At 37.5% G+C, this 19,425-nt stretch overlaps 2 protein-coding genes across 4 annotated transcripts; one reads left to right on the top strand and one right to left on the bottom strand.

Annotated features, from left to right (window-relative positions):
* Positions 1–720: 720 nt before the first annotated feature.
* Positions 721–7,781, bottom strand: RRP41 (3'-5'-exoribonuclease family protein). Of its 3 annotated transcripts, XM_089159560.1 has the most exons (12): positions 7,558–7,774; positions 7,352–7,398; positions 7,199–7,259; positions 6,642–6,680; positions 6,489–6,556; positions 5,070–5,148; positions 4,941–4,977; positions 4,580–4,696; positions 4,408–4,493; positions 2,749–2,838; positions 1,493–1,549; positions 721–1,246 (listed from the first exon to the last, which is right to left on the bottom strand). In XM_089159560.1, the coding sequence occupies exons 1-11, from the start codon at positions 7,609–7,611 to the stop codon at positions 1,502–1,504; spliced, it is 726 nt and encodes a 241-aa protein (XP_089015686.1). In that variant the 5' UTR covers positions 7,612–7,774; the 3' UTR covers positions 721–1,246; positions 1,493–1,501. The 3 variants fall into 3 exon arrangements, with proteins under 3 accessions (XP_089015686.1, XP_089015685.1, XP_089015684.1); XM_089159559.1 differs by having other exon boundaries at positions 724–1,549; positions 7,558–7,773; XM_089159558.1 differs by lacking the exons at positions 721–1,246; positions 1,493–1,549 and adding an exon at positions 1,882–2,413 and having other exon boundaries at positions 7,558–7,781.
* A 5,697-nt stretch (positions 7,782–13,478) lies between these two features.
* Positions 13,479–18,204, top strand: LOC149014176 (receptor protein kinase TMK1-like). Its single transcript, XM_089159728.1, has 2 exons — positions 13,479–16,238; positions 16,700–18,204. The coding sequence occupies exons 1-2, from the start codon at positions 13,916–13,918 to the stop codon at positions 17,206–17,208; spliced, it is 2,832 nt and encodes a 943-aa protein (XP_089015854.1). The 5' UTR covers positions 13,479–13,915; the 3' UTR covers positions 17,209–18,204.
* Positions 18,205–19,425: the final 1,221 nt, after the last annotated feature.

The following is a 19,425-nucleotide window of genomic DNA, read 5'->3' as shown; positions in this document are numbered from 1 at the left end:
TTTCAAGTCTATTACATATTGTCATATATCTCATATTAGGAATGAAGATGTTCATTTTCGAGTCCAGATCACCTCCCTACCAAGAAAACACTATATAAACTCCTAATGCTTATTCACTATACATGTTATGTGAAACTTACGATGATTGAATTGAATATGATAAAGTGATTCAAAGGTAAAACCCCACAAATCAATAAAAAAAACTCTAAGTTCGAACCATTCAAAACCTTAGTGGGGTCCATCTCCACACGACATTTCTCCAATGGTAAATTTTATATTCAGAATAGCTTTTTAACTTTATACTATGAGGCGTCTTTTGCCAGTTAAGTCAACTACTATTTTATTAGTACAAATAAAAATATATAGTTTCTCTCACACCCTTTTACCTTCTTTTTTTTTTTATTTTTTATAAATAGCACTTCATTCAGAGAACTAAAGAAATGCCAAATGCATGAATACACAATGTTTGAACCGAACTAAAGAACGGAAAGTGACCAAACTATCGTACATACAATAAACAGGGTCATCAAGAGTAAGGGTTGAGTCAAACCCAAAATGGGTCACACCCAAAGAACCTTAGAACAAAAAACACCAAAAAACACACCAACAGCCACATAGGAATACAGAATACACACCACATAGGAATGAAGATGTTCACAAGTTTACTTTATTTTTGTAATTTCATGTCTATTACCTAGTGTCATGTCGAGATCACCTCCTATCAGGAAAACACCATGTGAACATCCGGTAATCATAAGACTGCATTCAATTTTTCTCTCTTATATTTTTTCTTTTTTTTTAGCTTACCAAAAAAATTCTTTTTTTGCGAAATACAGAATGAATTAAGAAGAAAATTATGAAAATAAGCTTCCTGCAGACCACACCGTGAAAAACGTATGAAAAATGCTAAAAGCAAGGCATATCGACTGAATTAGGATCAGCCCATGCAAGTAGAGAAATAAAAAGCTTCTGAACACAACAATGGAATGCTCAACCTACCATTCATCCTTGCACGGTGGCTTTCAAAATATCATACACATTCTATTATGTATCATTCTGGCATAATAATGACAAATTTTCTCCTCAATCAACACTAACTTTAAAGAGGGAAAAAATAACAATGTAGCTTCGTGATTTAACCAACTTTTCTGCAATCAAGCTCACAGCTACTTAGAAAGACATGACCTCCCTGCAGTTGAGGTTTAACACCAAAAAGAACCAGAGTGAAGTCTCCTATGCTTGGCCACTACAAAATTTAAACTCAGTGGGTTACTTGCGCTCAGTTTTAAATATAGGAATACATATCCGAATATTGTTCAATGCCAAATCCGTTCCAGCTTAGCTGAATTTGGCCAGATTCTGTCCAAACCCTAGAAATTCAGAATGGATCTGCTGCTCCAGAATGGCAGGAACCTGGTATGGCTGATTCCAATTTCAACTTAATTCCATTTTTTAGAAAAGTGGTTGCAACAAAGGAATTTAAGCTATACACCTTAAAAAATTATGTGCCCCGCCGATACTCCAATTCTTTTGTATTCTCCAGCAGTACCTGTCAACCAAAACAAGAAGCTCAATAATTTTATACAGATTCCCTGTTGAGGAGAAGGAATAATGTAGTAGTTAACAACAAGAGAGGGAGGGAAGTACTAGCTAGACTGGTCCATAAAGTAAAAGCACAAATAAGGTATGAATGAACCCAACCATCTTCCTCAACTCAACAAAAGCCATCCGCAACTGCTCTTGTTAACTGTTACCAGGCATTTGTGTTCATGTATTTTATCATTCCTACAACCCCACATTGAGCTTCACCCTTGCATGATAACCCCCCCCCCCCAAATGTTCTGACGCAGTACAGCCACTGATCTTCATAACACAACCAAATCATCTGTGGTCAACTTCCATCCATTTTCACCTTTTGGCACTATCTGTGAGTTCCTGCTGACGCATTCCCTTATTATTCCACCCTTTCAAGACTAATCATGCACTCTTTTCAACATCATACTCTCAAATGTTGTGTTTTCTAAATAGATGCTCCATTGCAAAATTACCCTCCATAAAGCATTATTGGTCTTACAGTCGCATTCTATAATCTAACCCCAATTTTGATGGCCTGCAATAGTAACAGAGCATACCCAGCGTACTAGGCTTTCACCACTGTGGATTCTAGGAGCCTTATAATATACACAGCCAAAACCTGACTTCAAAGAGAGGCTGTTTCCTAGCTCAAACCCACAATGACAAAATAGAATGAAGCAAACATACCATTGCACTGCGGTCTAACATTGCAAGCATCAGTAGAAACATCTCTAAAAGCACCTCTGAAGTTTATTCAACCTTCTATAGTTCCAAAGGCAACATCTTCCTCAATTAATGCCAAGCCTAGACCAGGATATGGAAAGATCTCTTTGGCCATCTGGGACATCAATCTCAGTGGTTCATTATTTACCTCAATAACTAAGCTATCTTGAAAAGCTTGATTTTAAATCATCCCAGATCCCAACTTGGAATTTTACCCAACGTTATCCCGATGAAAAACAATGTGATCTAAGGGACATAAACCATGGAACCTTATTTTAGGCCTAGCAAACCCATACATGTTGACTACAAGTTCAATGATGAACCACATAATAAATAAACCTGTCTGAAAACCCACACCCCATCATACATAACCTTGACTAAGCAATAACATGAGACCCCTATCTCTCATGGAAAACCACTGGACGCTTGAACAAGAATAACTTGCATTACCTCTCGGATATAATTTGCTATAGCCTTGCAACCTTCTGTTGCAAGTTGCATGACATTTTCAAAGATGTCCATTGGTAGCTTCGCATCCATCTGCAATAGGTCAACCAACCCATCATTATCATCTGGTAAAGATGAAACCAGCTCAGCTATGGCAACAGTTTAAAGCTCAAAAACACCTCAAAAGAAAGAGAGAACCAAAAACTAAAAATAAAATAAAATAAAAAAAGAAGGAAAAAAAGACTCAACTTTTTGTTACCAAATTGAGAGGGAGATAGCATGCAAAAATGAAGAATCACAACAAGTGTAATTACTGAATAGAAGTAAGATCACATACATGATTTGAATTGTAAATCGATAACAGTTTTTTTCTATAAATATCAACAATCACATAGCAACACTGTGGAAGAAAATAATCTCTACCACACTATGGTAGTCCTCCATCCATAGATTGTCCCATAGAAATCTAAAGGCAAGATCTACCACTTTGGGTTAAAGGTGTAGAACGAGCAGAGTACAGAATTGTGAAGTGTAAGTTGGGGCAGGTGGAGGTTAATTTTTATTCTTTAGTTGACTATTTCCTCTCATCAACTAAAAAAAGGTACATGAAAAAGGACAACATTAGACAGTAGGGATGTTCATGAGCTGAAGCATTTGATTGTTGTTACTTAAATAAATGTAAACTGGTGGTGAAAGTATCAATGTGAGGCTACACTTCATACCTAGTCAATTTTTCTGCACTGGGAAACCACTAATGGCACTACCAGACATCACATTGAGGGAATTTAGTGTCTGATGCCCACAGAGTACAGTGTCTTGCTCTGTAGAAAACATCCTCAGCCTGTGTCTTTTAATAGATGACTGAACTAAAATAACAAAGAGGGGTGCTTGAGGACAATCCCTCATTGCTAACCTCCACATTCCATTGAACCTATCTGGTTCTTAAAGTTTTTCCAGGCCCCTAACCAATATACTTGATTTTAGCTCCACTTATCCTACAACATATTGATTGCTAAAATGCCTTGCCTGAGTTCTAAATCCTAACTTGGCCTTTTCCTCATCTGTCTCATCAACGAAAACTAAAGCACCTACAACAGCATTAACAAACTTCCACCAATAGATTCCCAATAAATTCATCCATTACTAATTAAAAAAATCAATGCTTACCCTGTCATGCTAACTCTTCTTGCAACCATAACAGAAACTTCCCTGCATCTAGCCTAACAGTTTCAACAGCAACAGAAGCATTCTTTTTTTCTTTATGGTCCTTTATTTTTAACTAGTGCTAGCCAGTCGCAGGAAATTGCATAGGCACATCAGCAAAAATTTGGCCACAGTAGAGCAGTTATCAGAAATGTCTCCATCTGTGCGGAGAATATAGCAGGGGCAGACAGCTTTTTCTCTCTCTCTCAGTTACAGTCTTTTAGTTCCACATTTATGAGGAAACACCTAAAATTTCAAACTAGCGCTTTTCTGACAGAGCGAAAGAAGAAAGAAACAAGCACCATGTGCTTTCCAGTAATTGGTAACCGCAATCTGCAGTTGCAGAATTGAATATGTTTTCTTTTTTAATTAAGAGCTTAGCAAATACTAGAAAATCACAAAAGGCAGAAACAAGGGGGGGGGGGGAATCAACCAAAGAATAGTCTCTCAGAAAAAGACCTGTAGAAGAGTCACTTTATCCAACTTTGTTAGAATTCCTACAGTGACATCTGGTCCTCCAGCACTATCTTCCACATAGTTTAGATCTGCTCATTTGGTACCTCAAATAAGACATTTAAAAGAGTCTAAAAACAATTGCATTTAATAAATAAATAAAAATTCATAGATTTACCAAGCAAAGGAGTGCTATTGAGATACCCAGCAGAACAGGAAGTGACAATATCTCGCATTGGAATCCCGGCATCTGCAAGGGCCAAAGTTGCAGCATTGATGCATGCTGATCTTGTTCCTGCAAGCAAAATGGTCACTGTGACATTTGAATACATACTATGAAGTCCCACTGACAAAGCAATATGTTTAAAGCATAACAGACAGAAAATAAAATGTCTCTGCATACTCCTAGCCAAAAAGGGATTCAGGGAAGGTAAAGCAGGCCAGCAAAATGGTCAACATCAAAACCTTGTTCCTCTCCCCCCCCCCCCTAAACAACCCCCCCCCCCCCAAAAAAAAAAAAAAAAAATTGTTCTGCATACCCCCATCAGCTTGAAGAACTTGGACAAATATATCAATCTGCAAAAAGCAAAATCCAATAAAAATGCTTTAAGAATTAAATCATAAACATAAAGTGCAAATGGAGAAAAACCATAAGTTGGTAAAAGAACCTGAGAACGAGGCATTAAGTGAGTCAATATGCTTGCTTCCATGGTTTGGCGAATAACAAGAGATATTTCCACTGATCGTCTGCACGTGTAACAGAACATTCATGAATTGAAAGATTTTGGTAATGTAGGCACTATTCTTGTTCCAAAATCTACTACTCATAGTGAGTGGCAGATATAAGAGTGAAAGAAACAACTTAACGTACTCCATAATTTCTAAACACCATTTTGGTGTAAAGAATATCAGAGAAAAAGATGTTCTACATTAAATGAAAGCTGCTCTTGAGCAATTAAATATCTTTTTTTCATTCATAAAATTAGATGAAACTGCTATCCTCATCAAGAACTTGTGCCCACCTAACTTCTTCCCCCTCCAATGTCTTCTAGTTGGACTCCATACAAAATGTTATATGCTAAATCTACATTCACAATACAGAAATAACAAATACCAAAATATAATACCACAGAGGAGAGAGCTGGGCACACTGCCAGCTTTCAGAAAGCTAGCAGCATACACCAATCAGAGGACAAGAGGGTAAGGGTGTCTTTTCCAAAGGGGAAGGAAAGATGAAAACACATGATTGGTAATCTGGCAGCAGGCCCAGCCTTTTCCATATCTAGAGGTAACACATAAAGCTTAGTCTCAAATACATAGTATATCTATACATTAGCCAAAAAAAATCATAACATATATAAATTGTCTAATAAGAAGGGCATAACGGGTGCACAAGCTCCCGCCACTAGGAGGTGGGGAGGATCAAAATGTATGTACAGCCTTACCCATCCAAACTTGAACTCATGACCGCTTAGTCACAATGGAGCAAAATTTACCAAGGCCCACCCAAATTACATACATTATCTATCCAGTATAAAATTAAATTTTGAGTTTTTAATAATCAGAAAATGAGGATACTACCCGAAATCCAAGAATCCTCTCTTGGGGTGTTGGGCAAGTCTAATACATTCTGCTAGAATCAGAATCTGAAATCTCAACCCATATTGTCAACGGTTATGTGAATCCATATTGATAATTGGCATATATTTTTTAGTCAATAAGCAGAAACCATATTGAATGCGGGACATCTCTTGTATCAGTGTGACCTACAAGCTAATGTGTACTTCTCCATACCAGTAGACAGAATAATTGATGAGGGAGTTGAACTAAATGGATCTCAACTTATTGAGCTCTATAAAGAACATCCCACTGACAAAAACAAAACCAGCAAATACATGAAAAGCACACTATCAAATTTTACTTTTATGAATTCAGTAAGTTGGAGCATGTTTAAAAAGTACGAAAGTCCAGTTCTTCATACTAATGTTTAAACAGCATGCAAGTCAAGATACTTCATATAGGAAGCAAGGAACCTATCTAAGACCCCCAGTCACATAAAATTGCAGAAGTAGTGAGAAGTGGATCACCTATCACCCTTTGGTCTCCTCATGCGATCTCCTGTGCTAAAATTTGCCATGCTATACTCACAGCGCACCTGCATACAGTAATACATTGTCAACGAGAATGTTACAGCTTGAGAACCTGAAGACAAAAAACAGAGATAAATGAAGGTGTCTCACAAGAGCCTGGTCATTAATTTGTTGGCTTCTATTCTGGACCTGCAGAAAACAATAAATGTTTCATGAGTTCTAGTTTCATACTAGTTCCGTTACAAGCAACATTATTTTCTTGGAGATAAATTTCAAGTCAATGCATTGTACGTTTTTAACAAAAGATACGTGGATTTAACAGTATATCCTTTACATGTGCACATGCCAACCTAGAAAATCTACAGAAGGGAAAATTTTCTTGAGGTCACTAAAAATTTAATACACGCCAGAGAAGAAAAAAAGTAAGAGTACAGGTGCATAAAACATATCTGCCAAGTTGCAAAACTTTATCATACCCTAAACAGTAAATAAAGGCGAAAAACTAATTAAGTCGACCAATTATGCAGCTCTTTGAAATAAGTGAAATCACTTCATGTCACCACAATAGCTAACAGAGACTTTCCCTCAACCAAACACAAACTTGACACAGCTGAATATGTCTCCATACTTTTGCAAAGAGTTAAGAATACTAATAAACCTTTCAGTTATGCTATATGAAGCCGATATCAAATTCTCCAGGTATCTACCTCTCTAGGGCCATAGACTGCTGCAATGACCTTAGTGTTTCCCATCTCGAAAACAGCAGAGCTGCAATTGAAGTGCACACATGAGTCTGATATTAAGTTTGTTTGTAAATGTACGAGTGTCTAAATAACCAGTAAGAAATAGTATAAGCATACCCATCAGCACTGGAGACAGCGCCAATCTCTGCACGAATCTGCCTCATCTGAAATTCAATAAAAAGTTTTGAGTATTTGAATAGGAGAAGTAACAGAGCAGAGGAAGCAGAGTTGAGAAGACAAAATAGATTCCTAACAAGACACAAATCACTGTCGACCAGTCTCACACACACACATAGAAATAGATGAAGAACATCGATACTTACTTCCATGGGGCGCCGCCCATCTAAGCGAAGCCCTTCGGGACTTACGTACTCCATTCACTGAAATAGTAGTTCCTTAATCTTCAGAATTTAGGTTAGCAGAGCATAGTACGAAGAGTAACTGCAACGAGGCGGCGAGGGCTGGAAGAACAAGAACAGAGAAACCTATGGAAAATAAAATGGCGAAATATGGGTTACTCATCACTTACTCTCAATATTACGGGTCAAGGGTCACCAGTCTCGGATTCTCAGATCCTCTCGTCCAGAATCCGGGTTCGACTCTTCTCCAGGAGAATATCTGGAGAATAACAAAAAGAGGGTGCGCAGTAAACTTTGAGAAGCCGCCACGTAGACAATACCGATCCAAGGGTTAAAATTAAACCACTATCTTTAAATGGGAAAATTCGTGCAGAGATTATGTGTGGTGAAAGAGTATGAGAACGAAATCAATTTTTTTTCAACTATGGGCTCATAAGCCCGTGGGCCAAACGGATCCATAGCCCAAAAATTGATGCAGTGGTTCTTTACAACTCAGCACAAATAGCTGAAGTGAAACTTATCTGATTTCCATCATCTTGTCACAGGCCCACATACTTATCAAGCCCCTCTTGGATTTCTCCTAATTAAGCAACCTTTGTGAGAAAAAGACATCTTTTTTCTTTTTTTGGTTGAAAGAGAAAGACATCTTAGACAACACAGTCAAGGCAAAAAAATTACTTCAGGGCCCACAAAATGAGAAAAATAAAGATTCGAGATCCTCTGCTCCCGGGGCCCGGGCGGAGGATCCAAATTTGAAAAGGAAGCATAGCTATCATCACCCATTATTTAATTATAAATATTTTCTTGTGTGAAATTATTTATTTATTATTTAATTATAGGTGATAAATAAAAAGATTGTGTTCATGATGGTTCCATATAAAAGACCTAATATTTTGATAAATCGACCATAAAATAAAATAAAAAAATGGGGGGGGACAATATAGCATTTCATGCACGAGTTGTCTTTTCTCTTTAAAATGACTCATTTACCATACGAGACAGATTGGTAAATTATATGCATTTGTATATACGACCTTTTACTTTTGCGTTGTCACAAAGTTGATTCATCAAATTAAGAAAAAGCGGTGAAGTATATTTTTTTACTTGATGTTTAGTATAAGTGATGTATCATGCATGAATATACACCAAACTTTCCACTTAAGAATTTTTTTATTTTTTTATTTTTTAGAGTTTGTTTATTTCTTTATTGGATCATAAATGAAAAAGAAATTATTATTTATTTGCTCATTGATAAGGTGGAATCTTAGTTGATTTTGATTTTGATTTTATATATATTTTATTTTCTTCTTTTGGGTACATAAGTGAGGTCAACAAGACCCAAAAAGGAAAAGCACAAAAATCACATAACTCCTCTATGGAGATCTTCTTTCAGAATCTCCCTCAACTTTGGTTGAATTTATGAGATCACTCAAAAGCCCTTCGTTTCGTTAAGTTGCAACTTGGAGGCCTAGTCAGCTGACTTGGTACTCGCCCTCTCAACGTGGCAGCAAAAACACACGTGTCCTCGTGAGACAAACATCCCTAAAATCTCCTTGATTAGCTTCTCATGTCTTTCTCAACTTTGAATGGTTGGTTCCAATAGTAATCAGGCTTCCCTATATTTAATTTCAATCTGCATAGGCCACGCACCCATATGTAGCACCCACCTCACCTCCTCCTATATCGCCAATAGTCCAACTTCAAGAACTTAACAGAAATGAATGCTTTTTGCAGAACCTCTCATAAAGTTTTCCCCTTGATCTCTAACAATTCCTGTGAGTTAGGTGTATCCTCCTCGCATTTTTAATGAAGCATTCGTGTTGATTTAAACCACCTTTGCTACGGGCATTTTTATTTGGAAACAACTTTGTCCTTGAAAGTAATATTTAGGGGTTTACTGCAGGTCTCATAATTATTCATAATGACATCATAGACCGTTAGAAATTGACCATCCATTTCCCTCTGAATGAAGGACATATGTTCATCAATCACATCCAAAGGTTTAGATTAAATTAAATTAAAATAAAATTATATTTTCTAAATATTATCCCAACTTTTGACATGTGTCCTTCAGTTTGGAATAGTTTTCTTCATGTGTATTTCTATTTCTCAAGCTCCACATGAGGAAGACAGTACACACAAACTTCTCTGTCCAATTAAATTCTTACTATTATTTTAAAAAAATATAAAAAAATAAAAATAAAATAAAAAACTCTGATGGAACTCTTGTCATTTCAGTAAAGGAGATAATTTCCTTCTGATTTTTAGTTGATGTTGAGCTAAGTTTTCTTAAAAGCCATGGTGGGTGTAACATTCATAGGTATTAAAACAAAGAATTGGTTTATGAATCACTTCCAGCTGCTTCCAACTTCATTCAATTATACATCAGCACCAGACATCAAATAGGGGTTCCATAATTTGATGAAAATTATTATTTCCCAGCAGCCAAATAATTTATACTTTTCATACCAAAGAAGAAAAATTATAATTACACTTTTTTAACACCATTATACAGTTATCATTGATATACTGATTCAATGGTTGTTAGTCGACCCTGATTCTTAACATCAACATCAGCTGCCAACTATTAGATGGATATTTTGTTAAAATGGTACCTAACAACTGTAGACAATACAAGATCAATAAATGAACTCAAATAATGATAAATTCTAGGTACAACTAACAGTAATTGAATATAGATACTCTATAGCAAAGTTACATTACGGTTCAACTCTGTCTATGTGTGAAAATATTAACATTTTCCCTTCTCCCTCCTTTTAAGTTTTTGAATTTCTCCACTCCTTTCTCAAAAATTTTAAATTATCCTTCTATAACCTTCTTTTCATGTGAAGATAATGGGTAGAAATTCATTATGTTATGTGTGAAATATTGGTACATGGCCTCTCTCAATGTTAAATTATGGCTTAGCACCTGATAATAGAGATCTATACTCTTCTCATACCATTTTTTTTTGGGTCAAAATCTTCATACATTTTCACTAAAATAGGAGTGAGACTCACTGAGGGGCTCGACTTCAGTGCTGCGCAATTAATGTGTAATATTGTGTTACAAACAGTCAAGATCGATATCTCAACGGTCCGTTTCTCAAAAGTGTGAAAACACGCTTTTTAGAAATAGGTGATTGAGATCGAAATCTCAATCATGATCTTGATCTCGACCGTTTGTTGCAAGTACTACGTATTAATTGCACAGCACCCAAACAATTTCCTTCACTGAATGGTGATAAAATGAGTCAAATGTGAGACTCCAGTGAACCTAACGTGAACTCCACATTTATTATGTGATGAAGAGCCTAATTGAGGCGGAGAGGCTTGCCTGGTAGTCTCTCCGCCTCTCGGATCTACCTCTTCTCTCCCTCCCGGCTTCTTTCCTGGATCTGCCTCTCTGTCTATTTCTCCATCTCCCCGCTCCTTTCTTGGCTCCTTTTCCCGGCTCTACCTTCCATCTCCCGTCCTTGCCTCTCCCATCTCCGCCTCACATCTCTCCTGCTTCCCTCTTCTACTGTTTCTTCTCCCATCTCAGCCTCGCCTCTCTCCCGTTTCGCCCATCTCATCCTCCCGTCCTTGCCTCCCGCCTCTGCGGCTTCTCGTTTCTTCTTTTCTTCTCCTCTAATCCTCTGCCTACTTCCACCTCCCGCTTGGCTCTTCGTCTCCGTTTCCCTCTCCCCCATCTCATCTTCAATAACTAGATCTAGGGTTCCCCCTTAGCTCTGCTTGTTTGTTTTGTTGTTCTGGTTGCAGTACTTTTTTTTTTTTTTTTTTTTTCCTCACATAACAGCTCCTTTGGTTGCAGTGGTTCTTTGGTGCACACCGCAGAACAACTCCATCTATGAACAACTCCATCTCTGGGTACAAGTTCTTCTGCGTCGAGCTTGACAGATACGCCTATTCGGCAGAGCCAGATGGCAGGTTCGAACCTTCTCCGTACTTTCGCTGCTACCATCGCTACAACTGTAGGAGTTCTGTGTCCGCCCTTGAGGCGTGTTGTATGTCCCCCTATGTGGGTGTTGGTGCTTTTTTGGTGTTTTGTTCTAAGGGTTTTGTAGACGTGATCCATTTTGGGCTTGACCCAACCCTTACCCTGGCTGACCCTGTTGATTGCATGTACGACAGTTTGGTCATTGTCCGCTCCTTGGTTAGGTTCGAACCTTGTGTACTCATGCAGTTATATTTGTACTCTTTTTAGTTCTCTGAATGAAGTACTGGTTTACCAAAAAAAAAATTGTTTTGGGCAAAGGCCTATATTCTCGTGGACTAATATTTTGTAGATGTGTGACGTGTCTCAACATCAAATCAAAAAGTTGAAATTCATTTACAAGCACAATTTTTTTTTTAATTTAATCATGACTCTTTGATGTGACTTATAAATGGATTTCAAGAATTTGATATGATATTCAGACACAGGGGTAGAGCCAGAATTGAACATTGGGGGGCCGAATATATGTAGGCCAATGTGGGACCAGTGTGGATCCCATCTCATAATCTTCTATATATCTTGAGATGGGGTCCATAGTAAAAAATTAGTAAATTAATAGGACTTAAATATAGATAACACAATTATAAGTAAAATATAAAAAATATTAAAATAAAGTAGGAGCTAAAATTGTGGGAGAAATTATAAGAAAAAAAGATAAATTTGAAGTCTATTAATTAAATATGGAATAAACACTTAATTATCATAAATTAATTAATAATAATGATTATGATTAGATATAATAATATTAATAGCAGAAATTTAAACATCCACCTCATAAAACTTAAATTTTAAATTGCTATTAGTAGGATTCAAAACTTTATGAGAAAGTTAAGGGATTCAAAAATAAAATTAAATGATTATAAACAACAAAAGAAAGAACAACGAGATTAAAAAAAAAATAATTATGCTCTTATGAAAAGAATACTAGAAAAATGGTGAGTGTGAAAGAGAGAGATGAATAATTTGAGAAAGAGAGAGTGAATACCTGATAAATGTGGAGAAAATTTAGGAAAATTCTAATGTCAGTTACCTACTCTTTTTGTGAGATGTATGAAAAAAGAAAAAAAAAGAGAAAAAACAGGAATAAAAGAGGACATTTATGAGAGAATAAATAGGAATAAAAATATGAGAATATATATAGGGAGAAATTCATGGATCGTGAGTTAGTTTTTAATTATAATTTATTTTTTTATTCCTTAAAATTAGGGGATTTAATGATAATCATTATATAATAATTAAGAATGACATTTGTAGTCATCATTTTTATCTTAAATTTTTATTTTTAATTTTTGGAGGGGACCAAATAGTGGTATTTCACATGTAAAATGAGAAAAATAAGAAAAAATAATAAGAATGTTTAAATTTTCAAAAAATCTAGAGGCCATGCCCCTCCAGTCCCAATTGGCTTCGCCACTACGAGACACATATCATACATCTACAATAAATATTAATAGAGAGATTATATTGAAAAAAGAAATTAAAATCTATTTTTAATCTTAGACGGTTGTCAATCATCACATCACAGACATGGCATCCAAAAGCCGACATGGTAACCGTCTGTCGGTGTTCGTGCTCTTTTACTCGCCTCGTGATTGGGTCCTTTGACCATGTGGGGACCACCAAAACACGTAAAAGTTAGATAGCAACCGTCCGATTAAATGCCGGATTGATGGACATGTAGGCTAAGACCAGGTTAGTTCTACTAGGATTGCCACGTAGGACCCCTAACAACAGCGTTTCTTGAACGCAAGAAGCGTGATTAACGCAAATCAACATTGATTTGATCTGTTAATTTTCGATTTGATCAAAGAAGACAATTTGATTTTCTGAATACAGTAAAAGCATGGGATCATTCTATTATCTTTCACTACTTTCGCTCCAGAACGCCACTGACAAATTTCTCGAGAAGATTTCTTCCTAGACTTTCTATTATTTTTGAAAATAGAACCAGAAAGTCACAGATGTCGACTTGTTCATTTTAATAAGGATTAGTTTCCGATAATGGAGTCGCATACAGGTTAAAGGCGACTTAAGACTAAAGAGAGTGTCACTCCTCTGTTTATATTCAATTTCTATCGTGGTGAACACGTCTTTTTTAGTGCATGCTAGCTCTTGCTCCAAAGGGCTCAAATTTGCAGAAAAAGTTGTTTTCTTCCCTTCTTTTTATATATTTTTTTTATGAATCTACAACATTGATTTTCCATCTGTGAAGTGAATTTGAAGATTTTCGTCTGTGGGTTTGTCCAATCTTGAAGGCCAGAAGCTTCTAATCAGTGTTTCTATGTAGTAATTCGTGTGAGGGTTCCGGGAGTACTGCATCAGACTCATGGGATTAAATCAGATGAAGCTGTTTTGGATGGTAACACTTTACTCTGTTTCTGTGGTTTTTAGTGCTACTGATCCTGGCGATTTACAAATCTTGAATGATTTTAAACAAGGGTTGGTCAATCCAGAGCTTCTTAAATGGCCTACCAGTGGAAATGATCCATGTGGTTCTTCCTGGCCTCATGTCTTTTGCTCTGGTAACAGAGTCACACAGATTCAGGTTGCAAATTTGGGTTTGAAAGGAACTCTACCTTCAAATTTCAACCAGCTCAAAATGCTGTCCAATTTGGGGCTTCAGAAGAACCTGTTCAGTGGGGCTTTGCCATCTTTCAGTGGCCTTTCGGAGTTGCAGTATGCTTATTTGGATTACAATTCTTTCGACACCATCCCCAGTGATTTCTTCAATGGCCTTACCAATCTACAGGTCATGGCTTTGGATGATAATCCCTTGAATGCCACTACTGGGTGGTTCATCCCTAGTGATCTTAGGGATTCAGTTCAGCTAACCAATCTGTCTCTAATGAATTGCAATTTGGTTGGCTCTATTCCTGATTTCCTTGGAAATATGTCTTCTCTTACAAACTTGAAGCTGTCCTACAACTCTCTCTCTGGTAAGATTCCTGCTACTTTTAGCCAGTCGTTGTTGAATGCTCTTTGGCTGAACAATCAGAAAGGAAGCAAGTTGTCTGGTCCAATAGATGTAATTGCGTCCATGCTTTCCCTTAAATCCCTATGGCTGCACGGAAACAGTTTCACAGGGACAATTCCTTCTAAGATTGGAGACTTGTCGTCTTTGGCGGAACTCAGACTCAACAATAACCAGCTTGTGGGTCTAATTCCTGAGAGCATGTTGAATTTGCCCCTGCAGTCATTAGATTTGAGCAACAACATGCTGATGGGTCCAATTCCAAAGTTCAATTCCGGTAATGCAACTTACCTTCCAAACTCATTTTGTCAAACTGTTCCTGACCGTCCTTGTTCCCCACAAGTTTCAGCGCTTCTAGATTTTCTTAGTGATTTGAGTTTCCCTGTTAGGTTGGCTTCTTCTTGGACTCTTAATGATCCTTGTCAGGGATCCTGGTTAGGAGTGAGTTGTGATTCCAGTTCCCAGGTTTCTGTTATGACTTTACCCAGATTTAACCTTAGTGGAACTTTAAGTCCTGCAGTTGCAAAGCTGGATTCTTTAACTGTTATTAATCTGGGGGGAAACAATCTGACCGGTGCTATCCCCTCGAATTGGACTCAATTGAAAAGTCTGAAGACGTTGGATGTAAGTGGGAACAACATTGAACCTCCAGTTCCAAAATTTAGTACTAGTGTGAAGGTTGTACTGGATGGTAATTCTCTACTGAATTCTGATAATACTACAGCCTCTCCACCACTGTCTAACTCATCATCAGGGAGTCAGCCTTCTCCATCTTCTAATACAGACGGTGCAATCCAAGAACCTACTAAAGCAAGAAGTTCCAAAACCTCTAAATTAGTTGTCATTGTGGCCCCTATTACTTGTTTTGCATTGTTGACTCTTCTGATAATTCCACTATTTGTGTACTACTGGAGAAAGAAAAAAAGCACCTTCCAGGCTCCAAGTTCCTTTGTGGTTCACCCCAGGGACCCATCTGATCCAGAAAATACAGTGAAAGTTGCAGTATCCAATAACACAAACGGAGGCTTGTCGACTCTAACAGAGTCTACTTCTCAGGGACACAGCAGTGGAATGGGAGAGTCTCATGTGATTGAGGCTGGGAACCTGATCATATCAGTTCAGGTTCTTCGTAATGTTACCAAGAATTTTGCTTCAGAAAATGAGCTGGGGTCTGGTGGTTTTGGGACAGTTTACAAGGGGCAATTGGATGATGGCACACAGATAGCTGTTAAGAGGATGGAGGCCACCGTGATAAGCAATAAAGCCCTGACTGAATTTGAGGCTGAAATAGCTGTTCTTTCAAAAGTTCGACATAGGCATTTGGTGTCTCTGTTGGGGTATTCTGTTGAAGGTAATGAGAGGCTTTTGGTTTATGAGTTTATGCCTCAAGGGGCATTGAGTCAGCATCTTTTTCACTGGAAGAGTCACAAGTTGGAGCCTCTTTCGTGGAAGAGGAGACTTAATATTGCATTGGATGTTGCTAGAGGGATGGAGTATCTTCATGGTCTGGCACACCAGAGCTTTATACACCGAGATTTAAAATCTTCAAATATTCTCCTTGGTGATGATTACCGAGCAAAGGTTTCTGATTTTGGTTTGGTAAAACTGGCTGATGGAGATAAATCCGTGGCAACAAGACTTGCTGGGACATTTGGTTACCTGGCACCTGAGTATGCTGGTAAGGCTTTTATTTTCCTATTGCTTTGCATCCGATATTATCAAATCAATAATAGGCAGATTTGTCCTCTTGTTACACATTTTGGGAACTAGGATAGTGAGTGGTGTAGAATGTTGTCTTACAATAGTACAGCAAAGCCCCAAGGATAAACTTTGCAAATGTATTATGCACTTAATTTTCTCTAGGTAAACTCTTTGACTTCACACTCAACTTATTGAGCCTTGCGAGAAACATTTGGCCTTGCCTACATGAAGAAAATTTTAGCCTTTATCTAAACTATCTGAGATATTTTCACTTGTGGAGTCTTCCATGATGTCAGAAAATTTTATTTGAAGGTTCTGATTTTTCTGCTAATACATCTTCATGTAATACGAGTCAGACATATTGTAGCATTACAACATAATTCATTTTCTGTGTTTCTAATTCCGAGTAATCCTAACTTCCTGCACTGGTTGATTCAGTAACTGGAAGGATCACGACCAAGGTTGATGTCTTCAGCTTTGGAGTGGTGTTGATGGAGCTGTTGACTGGGATGCCTGCACTTGATGAGAACCGTCCAGATGAGACCAGATACTTGGCTGCATGGTTTTGGAACATCAAATCAAAAAAGGATAAATTAATGGCTGCCATTGATTCAGCTCTCAATGTGAATGAAGAAACTCTTGAAACTGTTTACATCATTGCTGAACTAGCAGGGCATTGCACTGCAAGGGATCCCAACCAACGGCCTGATATGGGACATGCAGTAAATGTGCTGGTTCCACTAGTGGAAAAGTGGAAACCATTTGCTGATGAATATGAGGAATATTCAGGCATTGATTACAATCAGCCTCTTACTCAGATGGTCAAAGGCTGGAAAGAAGCAGAAGGTGAAGATTACAGCTCTAAGAGCCTTGATGATAGCAAGGGAAGTATTCCCTCAAGGCCTGCTGGCTTTGCAGAGTCATTTACTTCTGCTGATGGTCGGTAGTTTGCAGGTTAATCCAGTTCTTGGTGATTGATCTCTTCTCTAGCTCTTCCATTTTTCAAGTTACTTATGCAGTGGGTGTAGATTACTAGTTTGTTAAGATTTTATGTCAACAGTTTCGGTGGATCTCTCACTATGGAAGTTGAGTTTAGGATATGCTTAGGATGCCTCATTCCTTTTTCTCGATTTTCTTTTAGTTTTCACTTTCAGTTTCTTTTTAAGTTGGGATAAGGCTATGATGTTTCATATTTGTCTGGTATTGTTATGTAGATAGAAAAAATATAAACAAAAGCCTTTTATATTTCCATATTTAGTGTCCATAGGTTCCTCAAATGTTATGAATTGTATCCTTGATAGTGTTTCAATCTTTCATTATTATATATGAAAGTTTGGTGCTTACTTTTCATTTCAAGTCTACCGAAAAGGGGAAGAATGAAAAAAAAATTAGAGGGTTTTGGACCTTGTTCTTTGGTCCTTTCTTGCCTAGTGCTTTGTAGCTTCTTTCTCTTGGTTTCCCCTTTTTGTTCTGCTGTAGCTGCGTGCTGCCTGTAGTGTGATGCCGCCAGTTTGCTATTGTAATCCCCCTTCTTTCTTTAGGTAATAAATTTTTTTTGTCCATTCAGAAAAAAATTTCTTTTTCCTGTCATCTGTCTTTGTTAACTTTGGTTTAAGCTGAGAATCATTGGAGTGGCATTTTCCTGATGTTGAAGTTCCTGTTCTATTGACATCAATTTACTGTCTTCTTTAATTAATTCACTTAATCACTTGCTTGTGAAAGCTTCTTTTTCCTTTTTATTCTGACTTTTCAAACATGTTCATCTGAAATTTCTGGGACACACACAGAAGAGAATTCAGAGCAACATGATCTTAGGGTAATAGCAATATCACCAAATCTAGGTGGACCTAAGTTGCATACTTTGGATTGAGCATTGTAAGCATGTTTCTGTCCTCTCCCGATGCAGTTTATGGCCAAGAGAAAAAAGACCTCACAATATGAATTTCTCACTTTCCGATTGAGAAAGAGAGAGAGAGAGGAGCTCCTCAGTACTACCCAGACCAGGGTTTATAAGTGAGCTCCCTTCTGTGTGTTAAAATTGATCAAATCTATGGGAGGTGGAGCCCAAGAATGTTGAATCTGATGGGTAAGTAGAAGATGAGAACACTAAATCCTAGAGTCTGGGAAAATAACCAACTGGAATCCCTGAAATGCATTTAGAGTTAGTGCTCATCTCTTTTTCCCACCTTAGTTATCTGGAAAATATTGTGCCCCTGTGTTGACATGTCCTTCACAGTTTCAACACATATCTTGTAGTTATATTGGCAAAAACAAATTAATAAATAATTAAAAGTAAAAATTCAACCATGCAGATGCAATAACATCATGGGTTTCTTTTTTGGACTCCTTTCAAGCTTTGTGAATTAGTTTCCAATGAATCAATTGACTCAGCTTGTAAAAGTTTCTTTTGGTCTAATGAGGATTCATCCCTTATTCATATACTTTATTGGAAAACAATTTGTAAATCCAAAAAAAACGTAGGGTTTAATCTCAAGCTTATGGAACCTATGAGTCAAGCTTTGTTAGCAAAACAAAGCATGGGATCTGTTACAGCCTAATCTGTGTCTGTGGGGCAGAATTATCAAAGCCAAATACTTCCCCAATTGTTCTTTTATCGAAGCACCTTCTTACCCTACAGCCTCTTGGGGATGGAAATCCCTTTTGTATGCTCAAGAACTCCTCTAATGGGCGATGGCTCAACCACTAGCTGTGGCCCAGATAATTGAATTCATGGGAATTCACCAGTGGCAGCACAATTTCCTCTTGCCCCTCAGTCTTCTCTGATGGTACCGGATTTAATTCATGAGCACCATTCTTGGAATTTGAATCTTGTAAATCATTGGTGGCCTGATAAGCTGGCTGAAAACATTTTGAGCATTCCCCTTTACTTTCTACACAAGATTCATTTTACTTGGCCTTTTACAGCAAATGGTTTATCTTCAGTGGCATCATCTTATAGGTTGGCTTGCCCTGATTACAATGATAGACCTAAGGGTTTATGGTTGAAACTGTGCTATTCCTATGCTTCTGAAAGTGCTCATTTCCTGTGGAAACTGATTCATGGAAGGCTTCCTGTGGGGGAAGTTCTAAGGATAAAAGGATGTGTTCATTTTGATCATTGCATACTGTGCTCAACAGTAGAGATTGATATTGATCATGTGTTC

The sequence above is a fragment of the Hakea prostrata genome, chromosome 6 (assembly GCF_041222555.1).
Source record: "Hakea prostrata isolate BN-2017 chromosome 6, UWA_Hpros_2, whole genome shotgun sequence".
Taxonomy (NCBI): domain Eukaryota; kingdom Viridiplantae; phylum Streptophyta; class Magnoliopsida; order Proteales; family Proteaceae; genus Hakea; species Hakea prostrata.
Note: the sequence above shows the minus strand (reverse complement) of the source record. Positions and strands in the feature narration are given on the sequence as shown.